This window comes from Parambassis ranga, chromosome 24 (genome assembly GCF_900634625.1).
Source record: "Parambassis ranga chromosome 24, fParRan2.1, whole genome shotgun sequence".
Taxonomy (NCBI): Eukaryota; Metazoa; Chordata; class Actinopteri; family Ambassidae; genus Parambassis; species Parambassis ranga.
Window position 1 is genome coordinate 5,174,751 of NC_041043.1, and position 24,472 is coordinate 5,199,222.

General features: G+C 41.1%; 1 protein-coding gene across 3 annotated transcripts in view; it reads left to right on the forward strand.

The window, feature by feature from the left end:
• stxbp5a (syntaxin binding protein 5a (tomosyn)) overlaps positions 1-24,472 on the forward strand; it is an 80,771-nt gene that overhangs the window by 25,477 nt on the left and 30,822 nt on the right. For all 3 annotated transcript variants that reach the window (XM_028397804.1, XM_028397805.1, XM_028397802.1), the window contains 4 exons: positions 209-309; positions 7,021-7,155; positions 13,963-14,026; positions 15,025-15,108. In XM_028397804.1, coding sequence (XP_028253605.1) covers positions 209-309; positions 7,021-7,155; positions 13,963-14,026; positions 15,025-15,108 — 384 coding nt within the window. The remainder of the gene's footprint in view (positions 1-208; positions 310-7,020; positions 7,156-13,962; positions 14,027-15,024; positions 15,109-24,472) is intronic.

Genomic DNA, 24,472 nt, shown 5'->3' on the forward strand with positions numbered 1-24,472 from the left:
TACACGCACACATGCACTCTTATACATCTTATGAATCATCGTGGTTACCTGGGAGAAAGCTGCCTGATTTAAATTCAGCCCCAGTCTCTGGAGAATACAGTCTGACCAGCACATGTCACAGGGACAGTCTATGCTTTCTGTGAATGTGGATGGAAACCTCTGCTGGTGTGCCCCAAATGAATGACATGTAAGCTCTCTGTTCTAACAGGGGGCGCTGGTGAGTGCTTTGTCTGATGACAGTGTCCACCTGTGGAACCTGAGGCAGAAGAGACCAGCCATCCTCCACTCCCTCAAGTTCAACAGAGAGAGGTAAGCAAGGCCAAGCCAATGTGTCCGACCTTCTTTTCCTCTCAGTTATCCACGCTCAATTAGACCCCCCTCCAACACTTGATCTGGTGCAACATGAACTGTGGCATTCGGAGCCACAGTTTGCTGCCTGTGTCAACTGTTAGGTTTTGCTGTCACACTGTATGCAAACAGGCAGCATTTCATTTAGCAAATGTGTCTGCAAAACTGTGCACAGGGCAAAGGAGGTGACAGAGAGGCTGATGCTCTCTCTCTCTCTCTCTCTCTCTGCTGGTCTCTAACTAAACACTCTTTATTTGGGTCACTTACTCTGCCTTTGAGGATTTCCCTTCACTGGGGCACAGGTGTGAAAGTACCCAAACACCTGAAGGTTTACACAAGCACACATAAACAGACAGTAAATACACACACACACTGGCAGTCAAATGCACAAATGCAGCTTTTTTCACTGGACAAAGCTTTGTATTTTTTGTTCATTTTTAAAAAGTACTGTCAATTATTAACATATGATAATAGAGCATTATGGCTACAGCCCGGGCCACCATCCCTATTCCTTCTACCATTAAATGAAACAGAAAAAAATCACATGATTTTTTGTATGAGGTACAAGTGCAGATTCACCTCACCTGAAGGTTAGTTGTTGTCCACTGTCTGCTCCAATCACAAACGCAGTGATTACCCATCACAGCCAATCATATCATTAGTCGCTGATCTGTCACTGTGAAAAATGGTGAACGGGTTAAATGTCAGAACCGGTGATCTGAGGCAGCGCTGATGTGATGGACAGGTGGCCAGCAGCGGGTTTTAGGGCGGGTTGTGTTCTCGCGGAGGCGCTTGACCGCCTCTGACATTTAGTAAGCATTGCCGTCCGACGCAATGACCTCGAGACACACCATCAGGAAGGAGCGCGTTACTGCATCTTGAGAGATGTCAGGATGGCAAAGCTGTAAAGTCACTTGACACATTTAGAAAAGGAAGAGGAGAGAAGGAAGTCAAACTAAAGTAGTGGACTTAACTCTTAATAGTTGATCTGAGTGATGGACGATCAGACTGGCTGTCCTTCAATGTCTCACAGAGTTTAACAGTAGAAACACATGAGATATTTCTCAGGTTGTGTTTTTGATTTTTTACACCACTCAGGTGAACTAGAATGATAATTGCCTGTACGTGTCAGTGATGTGTTAGCTTCAACAAGCACCAGCTGCATTATATCGCATCATTTAATGTGCATCAGCTGACACCCATACACAGAGGATATGATGCATTCAGGTACTGAATGAAGTCATCCAGAGATGTTGATGAAAGGAAATATAAACACTGCTGTGTCGTCTTTGACTGCTCATCTTTTACTTGGTTTAAAACAAGATGTGCGTCGTCCTTTTAAAGCAGTTATTTGTGCTATAACAGCTTCTGTGAGTGCAGATTTAATGCAGCCAAGAACACATTTTTTTTAGTCTTCACATCTTTATTCAAGCAGTAACCTACATGAAAGGTTTTATGTGACAGGTAATTGCTTCTTACATTTGTATCAAATTATGGTCAAGTGTTTGCAGATCTCCATTCTCCCGCTCTGCACACTGACATAGAACTCTGCAGTCCTCCACTACAATAGCAGTTTCCAGAGTTAATGGGACCATTAGTATTTTGTTGGATCCATTTTGTTTCTTCTTTCCTGACGTTGCTCTCGTCTGGCACTCAAGCCTGCAAACATCTATGCTTTGTTTATTTTTATGGAAATGTGGTGTGCACCCCATATTTACTAAGATATATATATATAAAAAGTGTCAAAGGAAATAAAATGATCACAGTTAGAAGTGTCACCTCAAGTCGAGGCTGCTTGTTAAACTGAAGCCACGAAAACAATGTCTGCAGATTTTAAGGTCACACGTTGCAGGATTGGAGCAGACAGATCTGTAAAAGTCTTGGTCACCCACAGCCTCTGTGTCCCATCCTTTTACCTTTGCTTTGTCTTTTTCACCTCTCTGAGTTGTTTGTTCGATGCTTGACTTTAGCTCATCAGCGTGGAGAGGACGATGCAGCCATTTCCTCCATCAACAAAAAGCACAGTCACCCAAACAAAAACGATCCGCGGCAGCAGAATCAGAAAAACATTGTGTTAACTCCTCCACATATGTCAAGGTTTATCGCTGATCACAGGGAAGGCTTTATTTTCAGGACACTCCTAATTTTACTTTCATGTGCATCAGGCGATGAGTCATCAGATTAGACACTGTGTACTAAAAAGTGATAGAATAAGGTACAATGTGTTAATTAATGAGATGTTTTTTGCCTGTGACCTAATTTCCAGAGCTTGTTTTCAAATATTGATTATTATAACTCTTTAATGTTGGATCATGAGTAAATTGATGCAGATGGCACAAACAGTTTCCTGTGGACAAAAAAACATGTTTAATGTTCTTTGGGTGGCTTCTAGTGGGTCCAAACAACTTTATACCATCAACATTTTTACATTGTTTTACTGGTAATGTGAATAGACCAAGTGGTGAACTGCAGGCCTGAAAAATAAAGTTAACAAAGAAGTGCAGTTTCTTAAAAGTATGTAGAGACCAATGCTTGCAAACTAGAGAGGAAGGAGTGTAAGGTTGTGGTGACACTTGCAGTGGGAGTGAATGGCTGGTTGCTGGTGGTGAGTTTGTCTGGCTTGCTGTCCTAATCCTGTCTGGTCTCTGTGGATTGGAGTGGGATAATTCAGGGGGCAGTAGCAATGGATGCCTCTGGATGCAATTAGATAGACATACAAACAATCAGAGACACAAAGCATGTCACATAGACAGAGCCACAACCAGACCAGTATCAACCCAAGACACTCAAATAACATGCAACTAGTAAGTTATTGTCATTTATTGTTCAGTTTTGCTGTTATTAGCACCAATATTTTTGAACAAGGCGAGCAGCGGCGGTTATGGTCGGTACGATAGGGGTTTATGCCAAGTGGAACTAGCTGTGAGGGCGAACTTAAGACCCATTTTACTAAGGTCATTTTCACACAGTAAATGGGACTGGCCGGGCTAATGGTGAGTGACAGCTGGAGGAGAAGGATAAAGGAGAGGAGAAGGAGAGTCAGGGGAGAGCACCAAAGCTATATTAAAAACAATACACAAACACTCACTGGGGGCTACTAAACAGGTGATATCCAGGAGCTGGTGTGCTGGTGTGGTGTGCCTGCTGACTGTCAGCCACGCTGGATCCAGACATCACAGCTACAAAAAACTGTACCACTGTACTGTAATAAACTATACACTGTTGATTTCAGATGATAATCTAGGTGTGTTTTTCCTCTTTTCTGATTAACTTTTAAATTCTGCAAGCTCTCAACCATCACCTGCTCCTCCTATTCCACCTTGTTTCATTCTCTGCCTCCTTCCTCTGATCAGAATTTAGGTTGATGGGTGAAAGCAGTGTTGCAGAAAGCCTTCTAGCATCAGCATCCATTCACATCAGATCACAGGCACTATAGGAGAGAGGAGAGGAGAGAAAGGAGTGGAGAGGGGGAGGAGTTGAGACAGACTGGGCCACAGCCAGAGAGCAGTGAGTCAGTCTGTGGGAAGGAGTGTGGGGATGGAGGGAGAGCAGAAGAAATCCTGCCGAGTCATTCTGGCGTAGGATGCTCTCGTCACCTCATGGCCTCGCAGGAATGCACTGCAGCTGTGGATGCTGCCGTCAAAAAAAAAAATATGATGGGAGATAACAGTGGGTGATGGGAAGGCTGTGTGCTTCAAACATGAACTAGATTTGCTCTTTGGTAAGATTAAGGACATTTTCTGTCAGATAGCCCTGACTTCAGGTTTAAATGAGAAAAAAACCTATAAAGCCTTATTTTGTAGTTTCAATTAAATGACTGCTAACAAATGAAATGATTCTATACAGCAGAGATATTTCATTAAGGTCTTGCCTCAGTTGTGATAAACTGTAGAAGCTTTAAGTGTACTGCATGTGTTTGCAGGCTGGAATCTAGATTAGTTTCCTCCTAATGGAGACCCTGGAGTAGACCGAGGTCTTTGGAATCTCAAAGCCGATATTCATAGTTAATCAGCTGTCACTGGCTGCACCGGCCTACCTGCATCGTCTTTATTAGAGTGTCTGATGATAAATATGTGAACAACACGGCCATGTTTGTGTGAGGTACATCTCCCTATATTTCACTGTTTATCAGTGTTACTGGTGTGTCAGATCTAAAGATGGGAGCAGCTTTAGCGAGGTAGGCTACAGCAACCGAGGATATGGTAGCCAAAAATAAAAAAGAAACTAAAAAAGCATCCAAGACAAGATCCTAACCATCCATCCATCCATCCATCATCTGAACCTGCTTGTCCTGTAGTACAGGGTCACAGGAAAGATCTGAACCCTCCAAAAAAAAGAAAAGTGCATTAATAATATGAGAACTCTCCAATTCTCCAATACTAAACTGATCCACACAAAGTTCTGATGTTGCCTCATTTTCTGTGTGTTTATATTACAGGGCAAATCATCATTAGTCTTCTTTTTTAACGTGTTTGCAGAAATTGTAAAAAGTATGCGTCCTCGTCCTAACTCACATCTGTTTGCCCTTCAGCAGGTAGTGGTCAGCGCTTAAAGGTAGTTTGATCAAAAGGAAGGCTAGATCAAGAAGTTTAGATCAAAGTATTCATGCTGGTGATTTCTAATTACAGGCAGGAACAGATTACTCCCTTTGTAAGTTTGATCCTCATTGATAGGAACATCACATAAATCTGTCTGTTACACGTTTATCTGCAGTGAACTGTGCACTCATACCCTGGGCTCGGAGTTGTGCTGCGTTGCATGCGTCTGTCTTTTCTGAGGCAATGTGTTTGGCCCTGAGCCTGCAAGCTGGCAGCTGCCTTTGTGTGTCGTGACCACTTGAAGCTGGAGATTTCACCAGGAGACACGTGCACGCACAACAAGTGTGAACACAATGACGCACGCATATTACGCAAAACAATGCATACTGTATTTGCACACACACACACAGATGAACACACACACACGAACAAACGAGGAGCAAATTTGTATAATTATGCTTCTGACACCGCCGCTCAGTTGGCCCTCTTGTACTTGCTCTCAGAACGCTTTGCTTAGATGTATGCACACAGATCAGGTACACAACATATAGAACATATGTACATGACATAATTCATATCCACTTAACTTGGAGACAGAAAAGCACGCACAGGCACATAAGTACAGAGACAATTAACCATTGCACACACAGAGTTTGATTTTCTCATCTGGGAATCAACGCATGCTAACATGATGCCCAAAGCCTCATATGTGCAGATGGACACCGACATTATATCCATCTGCTTATGTGGTGCTATGTGATTAAAACAAAAGCCCGCCAATGATATTCTGAAAGACTGTGTTTTAAGTTAGCAACGTCATTGTAGTTACCAACCCATTCTTGTCAGTAGAGGGCGCTCTAAACTTGACACTAGACTGAAACCCTCAGAAGCTGGCACCAATAGAGAAGAAGTAGTCTGTACGTGATAAACGAAGTGTACATGCTACAGAGCCAGAGAGCGATAGGTAGGCTAAATGCATTCTGCTTTTGTGTTTGGTGGAGCTATACGCTAGCTTTAAAATATGGTGACAGCCAAATAGCACACTAAACGAAAAATGTTATTTCTCTAATGCCATGTAGTAATTATAAACAAAATACTCACCGAAATATCCAGGATTTAAAAAGAACACTTGCTAAAACGCTAACTTCGGTAGCAGCTGGAGCTGGCACTAAAACAAAATATGTCATCATCGTGCGCGCCAGATAGTCTGGTGGGGTGCGATTTAATTGGGCAATAAGTAGCCAATCAGAATTCTGGTGTATTTGTAACGCTGTGCCAACTTGTGCGAGCAGGAAGGCTGAACTGAGCGTGCAGAGAGAGAGTGCAAGGTGAGGAGAAAAACCTGAAACTGAGGGAAATATGTTATTTTGCGTGTAGATAACACTTTAATTGAGCTAAAGCAATATGTTTTTGGCTGCTCGCAGTTTTTGTTCGTACGCGCTCACAATAAAGTCATAAGTATTACGCCATAATATGACTAAACTATTGCTATATGTGCGGACATGCTAATTTCTATTTTCACACTGGCTGCTGAATCTTGTGGGCTTAGTAGTCAAATGCCACTCAGGTCCACAGGTGTGGCCACCATACAGAATCAAAAAGGATCACTGGAGGAGCCGAACGACCTTGAAATATTAGCAAGCCAGATTACCAAGGTTGTACATTATTATTCCACTGACAGATTGGAGGTTGAAGTTGGAGGATGGATGAAAGAAGAAAATGATGAAAAATGGATGAGAAGATGAATGGATAGACACAGTTAAGGAGGGAAGGGTTTATCACCTCTCATTAAACTTAAGCCTGATGGATGGATGAAAGGAGGAGATGAAGGGGTGATAATAAAAACAGGAGAATTACGGGTGCCTCCTTGTCCCCTTGTATCCTCTGGGTGTAAAGAAAAGGGCTGATTGAACGACTCAAAAGTCTCTCTGGTTTGCCACTCTCATCTTGACTGCTTCGACCTGGTGGAGTGGTAAATAATCTTCTCAAAGTTTTGCATAATTTGTCTGTGGTTATAATAGGATGTTGAGTGATTTTCAAGAAGCCTCTGTCTTTCTCCTTGGCTTGTCCGTCATTCTTTTCCTCTCTCTCTTTTTAATTTTCTGCTCTTCTAATACTTTCTTTCTCTTTGCAGGATAACTTTCTGCCACCTGCCCTTCCAGAGTAAATGGTTGTACATCGGCACAGAACGAGGGAACATCCACATTGTCAACGTGGAGTCCTTCATGCTCTCAGGCTACGTCATCATGTGGAACAAAGCCATTGAACTGTGAGTGGCCCTGCCTGCTTTTTCACCCTCTGATGCTTCCGCCCACTTTTTGTCTCCAAAGTTCTTCGTCTCGAATCTGATTCTTCAAATGCTGCATAATTTAGTGTGCTGCTATACAGGTTTTGTGCCATACTAAGAAGTTTCTTATCCAAAGTGGATCACTGATAAGTAAATCAATATTTGAACCCTGCTGAATTCATATATCCAGCACTGCTGATCTCAGGGTCTATTGACACACACTTGAGGAATCCTCTGCAGTCAGCATTTCACCTTTGAAAAGGTTATTTTAGTTTAAATGTAATAAGATAAGAAAGAGTCATCAGTCAGTATATCATTGCCAGACGCAGTATCGGATTCCAGGTAGTGAGCAACCTGTCTCTTTGCTGTTTCAATGGATCTGTCAGCTTGACAGACTCCATTTTGGTTCCCTGCTGTAGAGACTTAAATTATTCACTGGAGCGTTTTGCTTCACGCTTTCCCCTCATCCCCTTCTGTGCATGTGTGTGTGTGTGGAGATGGAGGGAAGGGTGGGGGTGGAACAGGTGTCTGCAGAGATCAGTGTATGGTACACACAGACGTCTCGTCTCGTCGACAGGGCTGCAGGGAAGAAAAGGCTAGAGTGAGTGGTGGGAGAGAGGAGAGCGTATGACAGAGAGGGGAGAGGAGTGGAATGGATGAGACAGGGTTTTTGCCTGAGGGGGGGAGAAAGGACATGCGGAGGAGAGGGATGGAGTGGTGACAGAGGGATAAATGCAGGTAAAGGAGGGCTGAGCACAAAAAGGAAGCAGAACAGATAACTGGGAATATAGAGGGAGATGGGAAAGGTTTCCAATTAAAGATAAAAGGGCAAAAAGGAAGGTAAGACGTGATAATGATGAGATAGGACGTAGATGTAGATGATAGCGAGGTGAGTACTGTGGTGTCTCTCACCTAAAGGACAAGCAGTAACTTTCCTCCCCACCTTTAAAAGCTGTGTAAAAAAACTGTTTCTTTGTAAAATGCATCTGCTTTGATGGATTAATATATATGATTGGACTGCATTGGAATTGTGCCATCATCCAAAGCATGTCTTATTCCTAGTTTGCAGTAAGTTACCAGTGGGCAGAACCATTAATGAAAGGAGGGCGGGAGCAGTGGCTTCAAGGACACTCTGACATATAGACAGGAGGCAGCAGGGATTAAACCTGTGATTAGTGTCTGACCGGCTCTGTGTGCTGCAAAATAAAGCCAGCCCAAAACTTGTCATGTCAAAATATGACCTTGGCATCTGCATGCCAAGGTCCTGCCAATCCCAACATCCTCAAAACTGAATGAGTTTGATCAAACGAAGAGACCTTTTATTTCACACAGCCATTCTGGGTAATGTTATGTCTTACAAGAAAACAGTAGTGCAGGGAATTGCTTCTGGGACATCTTACAGACGCACTGCATTTGCATAGCTGTTTGAGTGTGGGTCTGTGCTTAGTCTGTTTGATGCAGATAAGAGGTGTGGGGCGACTCTCTTGTTCTGTGTCTCTCAGCCAGCTGTGATGTCAATAAGGTTGTCGTCCAGATACAAAAGCTTCTGTACATCTCCTGTGATGGTGTCAGTTGAGTTATGAGGAACAGATTTATTTTTATGACTGCCGTACTGAGAAGATGAGAGAATTTGCGGCTTTTTTGTGTTTTTCAGGTTTTAAACTGTTATTGTTAAAAGACTTACTCGTACATTTTATTTCAAGCTCTGCAGAGTACACCTCTGCTGTACTGTGACTACTGTAATGAGGCTAGGATGTAGTATGTACTGGGGTCATTATCCCCTGGGCCCTGCTATTTGCAGACAAGCTGTAGCTTGCTGCGCCAGTAGCCTCAGGCATGGCCTGGCCCAGTGCTCTGTATATTTGTATGACTCACACCTCTGTTCCTAAGCTACTGTACTGGACTATTATACAAACACCTATGCTGCACCAACTGCTTGGCACTAGAGTTCAGTCAGTGCTAAAGGCATGGAGGCCTTTGCTTTAAGACCTCATGGGAATCTGTGTTTGTTCTTGTGATGCTCATTCTTTTCTGCATTAATGTGCTGTGCAGAATATGAAAGAATATTTTCATATATGTATGTGGCAGTGTCTTTGTGTGTCCGTGTGTGTGTATGTGTTTCATTATGTTCGGATAAATGGTCACAGAAAGCCAAGCAGAAGTGGGACAGGAGTGGCAAATGTTAACAGCTTACTATGACACATAGTTCACATGAACATGTTGACCTGAGGCGTCTCCTGTTCCGTCCACTTTCATTTTCTCCCGCTCCTCCACTCAGGACCCTGCAGCTATTGTAAAGACGGGGTTGAATTTTTTATGCATCTCCTTCCTGCATGCTGTGTTTTATACACGTGTGAGGTCAGCTCAGCTGGTACTAAGGAAGCATCACAGACTCCGGGAACCCACGTGTAGGCCTCATACCTGTGGGACCCAGCATTCTCTTTAATGCAATATCCACAACAATAATGCAAGCAGACGCAAGACAAATGTAAAATCCACAAAATGAATGCAAAAATCTGCAACACAAATGTAAAAGCCTGACAACGGTGCACGCGTTTGGTGAGTAATCCTAATGTTAGCATCGCTAATGGTAATGAAGTTAGCTTCATGATAGCCCAACATAGGTGGCAGAGTTCATACATGGAAAAATTCAAAGGCAAAGGAAAAAAAATTCACCTGCTTGTAGTACTACTACACGACACTCTGTTCTAAAAAAACAGAGCATACACAGTTAAATTCTGGGCAAGTTATTGCAGAGCCAGTTGGGTACCCATGGGCTATCATCTAATGACTCAGCCTTCAAGGGCAGCAGCCAATAATTCAGGGCTTCCTGTGTAGCCTGTGGATATCTGGATAGCAGATATTTGTGTGAGGACTGCCTGTTCTATGGGCTGGCCATTGTTTACAGTTAGACTGCAGCCTTAGTCTTAAAAATGGAGTTGAAATGTGGCATATTCACTCTGATGATATTCACAATCCATATTGGTGGCTTGCGTTGAATGTTCCTGATATATAAAAATCATAACATCTAACCTTCCATCTGCCTGTTCTCACAGTGTGCCGGTTTAGTGTGGCTAGGCCTGCACCGTCGTCTGGAAATACACTCAACAAAAATATAAACGCAACACTTTTGTTTTTGCTCCCATGTTTCATGAGATGGACTTGAAGATCTAAACTTCATTCCAGATACACAATATTACCATTCCTCTCAAACATTGTTCACAAATCTGTCTAAATGTGTGATAGTGAGCACTTCTGCTTTGCTGAGATAATCCATCCCACCTCACAGGTGTGCCACATCAAGATGCTGATCTGACATCATGATTAGTGCACAGGTGTACCTCAAACTGCCCACAATAAAAGGCCACCCTGAAATGTGCAGTTTTGTCTCACAGCAAAATGCCACAGATGCCACAAGCATTGAGGGAGCGTGCAATTGGCATGCTGACAGCAGGAATGTCAACCAGATCTGTTGCTCGTGCATTGAATGTTCATTTCTCCACCATAAGCCGTCTCCAAAGGCGTTTCAGAGAATATGGCAGTACATCCAACCGGCCTCACAACTGCAGACCACGAGTAACCACAACAGCCCAGGACCTCCACATCCAGCAGGTTCACCTCCGAGATCGTCTGAGACCAGCCACTCAGACAGCTGCTGAAACAATTGGTTTGCATAACCAAACAATTTCTGCACAAACTGTCAGAAACCGTCTCAGGGAAGCTCAACTGCATGCTCGTCGTCCTCATCGGGGTCTTAACCTGATCCAGATCGTCGCCGTAACAGACTTGAGTGGGCAAATGCTCACATTCGATGGCGTCTAGCATGTTGGAGAGGTGTTCTCTTCACGGATGAATCTCGGTTTACATTGTTAGGGCAGATGGCAGACAGCGTGTGTGGCGTCGTGTGGGTGAGCGCTTTGCTGATGTCAATGTTGTGGATCGAGTGGCCCATGGTGGTGGTGGGGTCATGGTATGGGCAGGCATCTGTTATGGACGAAGAACACAGGTGCATTTTATTGATGGCATTTTGAATGCACAGAGATCGTGATGAGATCCTGAGGCCCATTGTTGTGCCATACTTCCATGAACATCACCTCATGTTTCAGCAAGATAATGCACGGCCCCATGTTGCAAGGATCTGTACACAATTCTTGGAAGCTGAAAATGTCCCAGTTCTTGCATGGCCAGCATACTCACCGGACATGTCACCCATTGAACATGTTTGGGATGTGCTTGACCGGCGTATACGACAGCGTGCACCAGTTCCCACTAATATCCAGCAACTTCGCACAGCCATTGAAGAGGAGTGGACCAACATTCCACAGGCCACAATAGACAATCTGATAAACTCTATGCGAAGAAGATGTGTTGCACTGCATGAGGCAAATGGTGGTCACACCAGATACTGACTGGTTCTGAGTCCCCAGACCACCAATAAAGCAGAAACAAAATGCACATTTCAGGGTGGCCTTTTATTGTGGGCAGTTTAAGGTACACCTGTGCACTAATCATGATGTCAGATCAGCATCTTGATGTGGCACACCTGTGAGGTGGGATGGATTATCTCAGCAAAGCAGAAGTGCTCACTATCACACATTTAGACAGACTTGTGAACAATGTTTGAGAGGAATGGTAATATTGTGTATCTGGAATGAAGTTTAGATCTTCAAGTCCATCTCATGAAACATGGGAGCAAAAACAAAAGTGTTGCGTTTATATTTTTGTTGAGTGTATTACACAAAGCAAATCATGTACGATTACATGAAGATACAGCATACGCAATAATGATTATGACACACACTGACATAGTCTATTGAGGTGAGATGAGGCCGCATACGGTATGGGTGGGCAGCAGACAGGCTGTTTGAGCCATGTTGCCGCGGAAACACTGTCACGGTGACTGCACGTCTGCTGCCTCAGAGATTGTCACCCATGATGACACCAGATGTTCAGGACTTGACTGCATGTGTTTCTGTGTTAGGTTTGTCTGCATTTGTAGATAAGGCATCTAACTGAACGAAGATATTTGCAATCAGAAGAAATCTGTGTGTGCTGAAGAGGTGATTGTTGGTCTACACTCGAAGATAATTGCTTTATGGTGTTGATAATTGCTTTAATGTTCTGAAAGCATCAGTGGTCACATGATAGTTGACGGAAGAAGAAGGGTTTGGTGCAGTAAAGGTTTATAACTGTTGATGAGTGTTTGAACTGAAGTTACCAAGGGGTGAAGAATTTCAGGATTTTATGATGTTCTGAACCAGGGCTATGTTTGACATGAGGTGTTTAGAGCTAAGTCATGTCATAAAAGACCTTCAATCTGAAAGACAAGGATGGGATGTTCACACTAAAACAAGGTAACAAACTGTAAAATGTGTGCACAATAAACTGTGTGTGTCTGTTGTGTGGATAGGTTTGTGGCGGAGTATGGATGATTTTTGGGAGCCTGTCTGTGCTCTGCCCATCCTGCCTCTGTTGCCATGGTGATTCCTTTATCTCAAAACCTGAATGTGTATTTGTGGACTTTATAAATATGTTCTCGTCTGATTTATTTACCATATAACAACAGGTTTTTAACAAAACAGATATCTTACCAAGTCTCACAGGAGGGAGTGAACATAAGTGGACAACATAAATCCATAAAACAAGATCAAATAAAACTTGTAAGGCAGGTGTGTCCGAAAACAACGAGCAAGAGATTAATAGTTTGTTGTGGTATGTGGGGTATTGTTTACAAGTGTGAAGATGTGTTGTAATTGTGCTGACATGCAAATGTGAGTATACGTCTGCTGGTGTGGACGGCTGTTCGTTGAGAGACAGGCAGCGAAGGGGGGATTAGATAAATCAACAGCTCGGGCTGCAGCAGAGCTTAGGTAATAAGGCTCCAGCACTAACAGGCTAAATATAGAGACAACTGACTGACTGCCTGCCTGCCCACTAACTGCCACCTTCTAACACACACACACAAACTCATACACATTGTTTTCTATTCTTCCCTTCCTTTGCACTGATAGATCCATGGATTTACAGTAGTAAATTTATCCCTTTTAAATTGGTTACCATCCAAAATGTGATCTCACTGGAATATGTGCATTGTTTTATAATTGAATATTGTCCTGCCCTTCACTGTCAGACTATAGGATGAATATAAAAACCTTGTGCTGCTAAGGCGCAAAACAAGGAATTTGCCTCGCCTCATTTTTGCATTACTTACATTCGGTTGCATTTCTTTCCTCCTCCTCCTCTCCTTGTCAGGCATCCCTGCCCTTGCTCCATGGTTCCATTGGTTATGTTTCAGGGTCTAACAGTCACTCTTTGGCAGCACTGACCTTCCCTGGCAATTCATTGGCCCACGTTGTCTCTTTAAGGCAGGGTAGGTTAGGTAAATTTTGCTGCCACATGGCACGCAGGGAGAGATTTGACATAAGGCTGTCTGGAGGGTAGAGCACAGGCAGGAACGAGAGGAAGAGGAGGAGGGAGTGTGGAATGGGGCATTTTGTGCCATCTTCTATACTGACATGCAAATGAACACACATGTATGCACATACACACCGGGTCTGCCTAGCCTGACAGAGCCATCAATCACAACCTTCTCTGAGTTTGTGTCTTTCAGCAGCCTTTTGGAGCCTTGAAATGATTGGCAGGTTCACAGGTTCACACAAACTTGCTCCCAACTGTAACCTTCTCCATACATCACTGTGTGTGATGTTAGTGAGCTATACTATGACATTGTGTGGTGTTCAAGTACTGCAAGAGAAAACACTTTGTCTTTTTCTTTGTCTCTCTCACAAGGTCCTCCAAGGCTCACCCCGGACCAGTTGTCCACATAAGTGATAACCCCATGGACGAGGGAAAGGTAAAGAACAACATTTTTTACTGCAGATACACACACAAAAACATGCAAATGAAACACATTTTAGAGCATTTGCTGTTCTGAGATAAGAATATCTACATCAGCCAATTTTAACCATGAGCAGCACATTTATCTGCAGTACTACTATGCATTACAAGGGTGAAACGCATTCCTGCATCATTCTCATGCTTCTCCACTAGTGGCAGCAACAAACCAACTAAGGGAGTAAAGAAGCATACCACTGCACTTACTTACTTACTTCTTTACTTCCCAGACTGCCTGTAATCTGCTTATCAACAATTACAACAGAACAACCCAGTAATTTTTTTAAATTCAAACAAGGTTAGTGTGTTTTTATCTTAGATGTTAGGCACAGCTGTAGCACAGGTTTGTTGCACAGACTCTTGTTGTGTGAACTCTGAGCTCAAATGCAAGATGTTGGTATTGTGGTGACAGCCAGGTCTATTTAGTAAAATGTCTCTTGAAGATTAGAGGATTCTGTTGGCAAATATAAACAAAATACCAAACAAAATTGGTACAAATTACAAATCTTGATTGCTTTCTCCATCACTCGTGTTGTGTAGACTTATCAGACTGTTGGCCAAGATGAGAACATTTTGACTTTGACAGTGTGTGATTAGAACCGTGCTTAAATGCAGCCTCATCTGTAAAGATTTGTTTATTTCTGTACACGAATGTGACACACGTTTGAATTTGAAAGTACTCAGGCTGAGTGGTATTGTTACTATAAATAAGTCGTCAGAGTTAAAAAGAAAATAAAGCTTCTCCTTTTGCATTTCCCATTATCATCTCTTGTGAACCGGGGTGGGCAGGTTTCTCCCTAAGCCACTGTAGTCAGCTTACACCTGACTTCCTTTCATGCTGTGTCTGAATGTCAAATGTATTACTACTTCTTCTGCCCATCATGGGGTCTATTCTCTCCCCCTGTCTGCCATCTCTCTTACCTATCTCACTGACTGCCTGTCGCTCTTCCTTTCCAGCTTATAATTGGATTTGAGTCTGGGATCGTGGTCCTGTGGGATCTGAAATCAAAGAAGGCAGACTATCGCTACACTTACGATGAGGTAGGCAAATATGCTCGATTTCTTTTCTTCTCTTACAGCGTTAGTCATTCCTGCTCCTTTGATCTACAGAGTATCTTTTAATATGGAAACTGGGATTTATATCACATATGCATGAACTGTATACAGTTACATGTGTCATACCGCGAGATATTTCACTACAGATTGGAGGTCAACTAATACGGGTTTTCCTATGTTTTTGTCTCATTTTGATCTGCATATGATCAAATATAACAGTCTAATAATTACAAATCCGACACAGATTATATCAAACATATGTGTCTCCAATCTGCATTTGGTTTGCACTATGTCTGGAGGTGGTGACACTTGCTGGTGGCATTCCACTGTACTTGACCTTTCCTGGTGTCATCTCAGTAAAATGCTGTCAAAAGCATTATGTTTCTAGTCATCACACTGCACTACTGTTATTAACAGATCAGGTTAGTACTTTATTTTTAGCTTTTTATTATCACTCGTGTATGTAATGCAGTTATTCAGTACACATACATTTTGAAAAAAAAACTATTTTAATTGGCGTAATCACACGATGGTTCAACTCTATGTATGTAATGTAAGAGGCCTCCTCCAGGACTCAAAACCTTATGCACAACTTCTCGAACTCTGAAGCGTGTTTTTTTTACAAGCCAAGTGGTCAGAATCTTTGTGATCACAAAAATAAATCCTTTACGTTGTCTGCTTGTCATTGTTGCTGCACTGAGGACTACACAGGCATTGGTGACTTAAACATGTGCACATAGAGGAGGCCATGTAGACTTTACTGCTACATGGTTTGATATTTTGATATATTACTTGTTCACATGCAGACGACGTGTTGCACTGATGACGAGCATTGTTGGCTCCAACTCCGTGTAATTTATACTTTTGTACATTTAATTTTCGCTAACATCTGCCTTTCATCACACACTCGCTCCTGCTTCAGCGTGTGTGTGTGTGTGTGTGTGTGTGTGTGTGTGAGAGAGAGACAGAGCTGCTCCATGCCACACACAGCCTTCATAGGAGAGCAAATTCTCTGCTATCAATAAAGTCAAAGCCAAACAATACTGCGGCCTTTAAGGATTTAATGGGACTTGTGACTGGGTTTCAGTAGCTACCTCACCTGTGAGCACAGCTGGTTGAATGCTCGCTGTCTTATAGTGCTAGTAACACTTCATATGGGCTTCAAAACAGGGCTTTGAAATATAAGAATTTACAGTTGTCTCCTAAGAAGTAATGTATTACTCATTCTCATTCTTCTGAATTAGTGACACTTGTTAACATGATTTTGAGTCTGCCTGTAGAATGGTTGATTGACATAAGGGGCTGTGTCACACAGGTTCCACAGCAAGAATGCTGTACTGCCTGCAGATGAGTCTGTATATTAATCAGTTGAATATTCTTTGGCGTTGACCAATGCAAATTATTTTTAAAAATGACCAATAACTGGTTTGATTCATCGGTCGACCTCTAATCTAGAGGCCTCAAAAACTCATGGTAGGCTTCTGTCCTACCATGAGCCCTACAAATTAACTGAGAATCTTCATTTTTATTTTGAAGTCAAATCTGATTGGCTGGATTGTGGATTTCACATCAGACAGGTCTCAGCATGTTAACTGGTTTACCACAGAGCTGTGTCCTCTTACCTTTAATTTTTATTTATAAACACTAGTGACTGTAGGAGTACTTATGATCAGAGGCTTCTCATTAAAGTGATGTGGCTTCTAAAAATGATGAGGTTGATCACAGTCTGTTTAGTGCAAAGATTTCTATTGATAAATGTCCAAGACTAAAGACATGATAATTGATTTTTGTGCATTACAGTCCAGCGCTATGCATACAAGTCATCCAGGGGAAGGATATTGAAATTGTTCCCAGTATAAAATGTCTACCTCATAAACAGCTAATAGGACTTTTATTTCTTTGGGCATTGAGTAGCTCAGTTTACTCAGCTAATGTGTTTTTTATGTATTTACTTGCAAGATGTGTTTTCAGATGTAGCATATTTTGGCTATGTGTCTTTTTAAATTGATCTGTTGCTAGTACATAGCACTTTTTGGCTTGACTTGACACTTACTTCGCTGTTTTTTAACATCTTAGTTTCTGATCCAATGTGTTGGGAGCACCTTTGTTTTCTCAGTGTTGTGGAATTTTTGTTTGTCTTTTCTATCTTGATGGACCCTGATAGCTAATGTCTGCTGCAGATCATATTGCCTTTGGGATTATAATAAAGTTGAGTTAAAAATTCAGCCTCACATGTGCAGATAAGCAAGACATACTGTACTTCTGTTATAGCACGTTAGTCACCTTAATGCAAATTTACATTGTAAGGAAAAAAGAAATGCCCAGGTGGGATCATAAATACTGTTTTATTTTAAAAACACAGAAGAACAAAACACAAAAGAATTACATTGCTACTTTTTTATAGTAGAAAAATGAACAGTTTATTTTAACACACTGCTCAGACAGCATTAACGATATATACACATATTTACAGTTTTTACACGCAATTCACAATTATACAGCACAATTTAAAACAATACGACAACTTTAGTCGCCCCTCTACACAGATGGCTGGGGTTGCAGATTATTGAGGCAGAGCTTTAGTTCTTCCAGAGTTGCACGTTTCTTTGGCCTTTTAACCAGACACATTTGTAACAGCTGTTTGCAGTCTGTAAAATAAGAGAGAGAAAGAGGAGACCCAATGTTTAAGGAATCAGCTTCCTAAACAGATTTGCTACCTTTCAGGAAAATAATCATTTAAATGGAGAACTGTTTCATACGTTTTGACAGTTCGGGATTGATCTTGATCCTGCCACTGGTGAATTTCTGCGTTTTGAAGACTCGATGTCCTTTTAACATTGAGTAGAAAATGGCTCCTATCTGCCAGACTGTGGTGGGAAGGGCCCGATACTCTCCTTTTTTAAACCATTCTGGAGGTGCGTATTCTAGGGTTCCTGTTACACACAGTAGTAGCAGAGAAAAAAAGAGATAAAAGAAAGAACAAAGATCAGGTGGAGTTTTGATTACATGTGAAGACCCTTACTTTTAGAGTTCACAAATGAGCAATGGATAGCAGACGGGTAACAAACCAATGAAGCTCTTGAAGGTTTTTTCAGTTGAGAACGTTGCACAGCCAAAATCGATGACGAGCACTGTATGTTCATTACGCTCAATGTCCATTAGCAGGTTTTCAGGCTTGAGGTCCCGGTGAAAGATCCCTTTTGAGTGTATGTCGATGGATGCGTCCACCAGCTGCTTCAGGACCGACTGAAACACAGATAAAGTATAAAGGCACTGTCTGATTAGGTGTGACAGGAGAATGTGTTATATATATCCTACAGTGACTCAGTATGTCTTGTGTTGAAAAAATGAATCTGGACTCATTAAAAAAATCAAACCAGCATTTTAAACAACAGGCAACATAAAGCAAAAAATGAACATGATTTCACCACAGCACCATTCTAACAGCTTTACTGCAGTAGTAGTGACCTTTCTCATCTTCTCTTGTAAACACATCATTTATAAAGGACTAATGTCATGAAGTGATGCGGTAAAAGGTTGAAGCTGAATATTTCTCGTCATATCAACACAGAATCATACACAGTATGTTTCATACCATTGCTTCGTGTTCCTGCAGGTATCCACCTTTTTCAATTGTGCAGTATCTATAGAAGTTCATGGCACACGGCGGTCGTTCCATCACAAGAATTAGGCTATCATCCAGATAGTACCAGTCTAGAAGGGACACTGTGGCTGACTTCCTGACTTCTCCTGGTAAACCTCCTGTTTTTAACATGTAGGCCACTTCCAAGGCGATAAAGTAGGTTTCTCCGTTGCAGTGCTACAGAAAATAAACACACCTTATAAATGAGCTCCTACACACACAGCTGAGGAATGGTTGTCAGGGAAGAAACTTTTTCCTCACCACTTTTCCAAATCTAATCATATCCCGGGGAATGTACTTGATTGCCACCTGCTCAAGACAAAAAAAATGCTTTGTTGTTCCCACTGTACATCAGTGTATATTGCAATGTGTGTGAAGATGTGTTTTGAAGACTTACCTCTCGGTTGTCTTCTTTACGGATGCCTGCAAACACAGAACCAAATCCTCCTCTGCCGATTACTCTAAGCCGACTATAAGTGTTCTTAAAATGATCTGAAAATACACACAGAGAGATGTGTTTTGTTAAGATGTCTCTACTACTGCTCATTACAGAAATGCTTTTTTTGTTTTTCAGATCTTTCAATTAGGCAACATGTGAAAACACGTCCCTGTGTTATTGTTTCACACTTACCTCGCTTTGTGTTTGCTGTAGAAGACATCTGGTAAATTTTCTCCTCCTCTGGCGACAGATTATCGACGCAATCTAATTCGTTGTTGTCCTCCACCTCCTCAGACTTCACAGCATTTGAAAATATAAAGCCGGAATTTGAACTGACTCTGCTGCTGGTAACAATAATCTCTTGTGCAGGTATGACAGGTCGTTCAGGGCTTCTACTTCTTCTTTTTTTTGCCGGTCTCTCCTCTTTGTGGCTTTCAGCCTTCCTTTTTTCAAATTGCTGACACTTGTTTTGGTCTGATTCTGGGCTGCGTTCCTGACTTTGTTTGGTGGTGGTGTTGGGGTCGCAACTTTTTCTTCTTTTGGGTCCAGAATCTGCAATATCACCCTCTGCCTCTCTTTTTTTATCACGGGTGTTGTCCGGCCCGTTGTTATAGGCGCTTGAGGAGTAGCTCATGTTTTGTTTTGACATGTTTTTTTCCTGAAATGAGGGAAAACAATGTGACATAACTACATTAGATTCAAACAGTAGACTATGAAGATATTACATTCTTAAAGTCACAGCATAAATATAATATTTAAACACAAAAAATGGTAGAAATTCCAGGCATTGCAGATCCGTTTTAAGAAATTGTGTAAAAACATGCTTCTTTAACTGAAAGTCATTACCTATGTAGTATGCAATCGAAAAGGATGCTCTCGTAAACTCTTTGAAAAAGTTCAATTACGCTCATGTAGTCTCAGAGTGATAAGAAACTCTGCAAGCTCTGTGATAATGTTTGTACTGTTGCTAAGTGACAGTGATGTGCAATGACAAGTTCAAAGCCTCTACACAACATTCCATGAATGTCCATATATGGACAAATGCACTAGGGTTGGGCGATATTGGCAAAAAAATTAATCACGATTAATTGTGGCATTTAGCCGATAACGATTAATTTGACGATTAATTGATGACAGTTGCACTTACATGTTTTTGACTCTAAATTGGCACAGTGTTCTAGCATGATACCGACAAATCATCAGTCAAGTTAACTACTTCATTCACAACAGGCTAAGCTGGTGATTAGGCACCAACCAGCCATGGAAATATGTATTGATAATATTGAGGCACAAACTGCTTCAAAATAATAATGAAGCAAACATTTAAAGTAACTTTGTCCTTCAAATGTTTTTATCTTAAGGTCACAAAGCATGTCAACATTAAAATTAAACAGACAAATAGACAAACAAAGTTCAGAAAAGTCACATCAGTGATTATTTCAAGTTAAAAAATGTGTCTGCGCAAATGAACCTGTGACTGGAATATGTCACAGACTAGTGCATGTTTTCACTCAGACTGTAGAACAGCAGCAGAAAAAACAAACAAATAAACAAACCAGACAATTTCACATTTAAATGTGTGTCTGTGCAAATCAACCTACGTTACGTTCTTCCAGCGCTTAGTTTGGTCGTAAGGAGAACGATGACTAAACGTATCGCGGATTCTCGGCTGAGTGGAATTCTTTCCAATATCTGCTGGAGGAGACTTCGCTGTTGTAATGTTTCCTATGTTGCTGTGGAGTCCGTAAATAAAGATCGGAGTTCATTCCTTTGATACGAGCAATAATTCAGTTACTATAGCAACAACCAACGCTACACGCGTCACCTAATGCATGTCGCGGCACTATATACAGCTGTAGTGTAGTGTTGTGTCCTCGTTGCGCTTTCTTCGTGCTCGGGCTTATGGTGACAGACGTTGAACTTATGTTAGAAACGTGCTGCTCCGCATTATTTAACTGAACACCACTGTCTTTTTATTGTTATTGTGGGCTCACATGTGCGCGGGTGATGGTGAGACTACGCCGCACACAAAAATGCGTCATCATGACGAGGCACTAATCGCCGTAATCGATAAGTGGCAAATATTAATCGATTACAGTTTTTCTGACGATTAATTGCACACGATACGATTTTGCACAAGCCTAAAATGCACTGATGATGATATATTTTTGATGTATTATTTATGTTCATATCTGACTATAAATATGATAACATTACACATATTAAAAAACATTTTGACGTTTTTTCTGCAAACAAGGTGTTGCACTGTAGCTATAGCTAAAGAAGTCATGTTTTTTTTAAATGGCTTGTGTCATTTACAAAGAACATTATGAAATGCATCTTTTAACAGTGTCATGCATACACTGTAAAAAAGGGGGATTAGGATTGAGTAGTATTTATTAAATAACTATTAGTAACCTATGCATGATTAAAAAGAGTGTGTGCAGTTTGAAAGTTAAATGTAATACATTTGTATGCTTTATTTATTCTACTCAGGTTTTGATCGAGTAAAATTAGCTCTGATACACTGAGTAGAGGTTAATTAGATTTGATCAGGAATGCAAAAAAAATGCAGAAAATTGATGGATTTTACTCATTGGGAGCTATTTGGTTTTAATCACTTTAACTTCCACCCTGTTTCTGCCCACTGCATTTTGCGCGGACATCCTCACTCTGCAAGAGCTGCAGTCATCCAGCTTTCGACAGGTAAGACCATTTTATTGATGTAGAACAAAACGTTTCTTAGCCAGTTCATGCAGCAGGTGGCTGCCGGTTTTGCTGTACAACCTACTTTATTCACCGCGCTGTAAGTTTGAATGTAGCTGTATAGTAATGCATCAGTCAAACGCTTGGGTAAGCCCTGTAGCTAGCATGGCGTGGCACGAGAGACCAAGTAGCCTATTTAAAATAGCGTTAGCATGTTAGCGTAGCTATCACTACACAGCGTAACTACGTTACGTGTGTGTGTGTGTGTGTGTGTGTGTGAAATCCACATTAAGGAGCGTGATGCCTGTATTATGCATAGGATGCTCCACTTTAGTATGTGTCATGTGCTTGTTCGCGTTTGTTGTGTACGTGGGAGAAGTGAGTGCTTTGATAACTCGGACACGTTTATGCCAATGTCAACAAACTGAACCCGCTTGTCTACGCAGGTTTACAGCATGCAGGTCCCCACCGGTTCGCCCCTCGGCTCGGTCAGCCAACTCGCTCTAACTTCACCTCAGTTTGTGTTGCAGTGCTTATGGCTCGAATACAGTCGCAACATTAATCCTACAGGTTTTATTTTAACGTGTTTGTTAAAATAAATAAATGAAAACTGGATTGATTAATTTATAGACTGTCAACCTTAAGTGATGTTCAGATTAATTTTGAGATTATACAGTTTAACAGGATTCTTGTTCAATAGTGCTTGAAAGTGTAAGGCCATATGGGATTCCATAATGGTCATACTAAAAAGACTAAAAATGTAAGACCTATAAGTCTACTTGTATTATTTTGGTCTTATTGTGTTATTTTCATTTTGTTGCCTTTCAGCTTCAGGACAAGTTTCACAGAATCACCAAGATGCTCCTGGAACCAAAGTTCAAAGCTAGATGAATACACCCCCAGCTTCCTGTCTCTCTTCCATTCCAAGGGTGGAAATGTTGGGCTGAAGTTGCAGGCTGCTCTCCCTCAAGGTATTATTCAGTGTGCTTGTTTGTTAATATTTTAAGTTTATTTCTAGTTAATATTTCATTCATTTATTTGTTTAAAAACGACTTTAATATGAAATTTGCAAGGCAGCCTCCAGAGCTGAGGTTGAAAAGGTTAGTTGATGGTTGACTAGGACCTCTGACTTCCTTGGGATTCAGCAAGTACCCTTATTAACTTGATTTGGTTGTTTAACAGTGATCTAAGGTACTTGGTCTTGAAAAAAGTACAACTTGTTAGATGAAAGTCTGATATCCCTTACACAAAAATCAATGAAGGTATCTGATGTGTCCTTTTTTCTTAAAAGTCAGCATTTTGTAAGTAACCGCGTAATAGTGACAATAGGACTGTATAATCTTTTTGACCTATTTGACCAGCCTGCGCAAGAACAGCATTGATTTGGATTATTAAGAAATAACAATGTTTAGTGAGTGGTAATCGAACATATATATTTTTGTTGTTCCAGGCTCCTCAAAATCAGAGCATCAACATGACAAGGGAGGCTGTCATTGGCTGCTGGATGGTGCACATGGGAGAAGCCACAGAGCAGCTTTACAGAGTATGATGTAAATTGAAGCACATGCTAATTTCTCTGCTATAGCTTCTAGTCCCACCTGACATGTCTTCAGTTCATTTAAAGCTAAGAGTACTTTCAGGTCATACTTTGACTTGGGACTCAAGAATAACTGATTAGTTTTGCTGGTTGAAGACCATAGGTCTTAGCTGTTGAGTCTGAAATACACTATGTTTGGTTTGTTTCAGGATGATGACGGAGATGGTGTGTCTCAACATCTTGCTACGCAAAGGATGAAACTCTAAAGTACAAAGACTGATGGTCTCTGTGATATGCTAGAAGGTGTGAGGCTTATGTAGTGGACCTTGCATTTCCCTTTCCCTTTCCAAGGAGTTCATACTATCAAAGTTTTTCAGAAACTGCTCCCTAACTTGCACTATTCCAGGCTGTCCCCAAAAGTGAACACAATTTATGTAAAAGCAATTTATGTCAAGAAAAATAAAATTTCTAACATTTTTTACGTGTGGTTGTTTGTTACACATCGTATTTGTGTAGATTATACACAAATAAATTCTGGCAACAAAGTGCCATTAATTAATAATATATATTAATATTATTGGGTAGATTTAAAGTCCTGTAGTGCAAACTAAATCTTAAATTTAAATCAATTTACCTTAGAAATGCAGTATATCTAAATACAAACATGTAGTAAATATTAATTGAATTTGCTGAGATTATTGTCAAGATTAACTGATTTTTGCCACAAGACTGATTGGTACCAACTAGATATACTTGAGTTGTATTAACTCATGATTTCACATGCTATGAATAAATAGATATAAACACATTTTAAGCATTGTTTTTAATTAATATCAACTCAATTTTTTGTTTCCATTTAATTGAGTAGTTCAGCATATTTTAATCAATTTTTACACAATTAAAATCTACTCAATTATGTTGCCATAATTTTTTTAAGTAACCATGGCTCACACTCTTTACAGTGTAATACAGTAAAATCCCATGTGCTTGATCCCGTGTGCTTGTGTTTGCAGTGAGTTGGCAC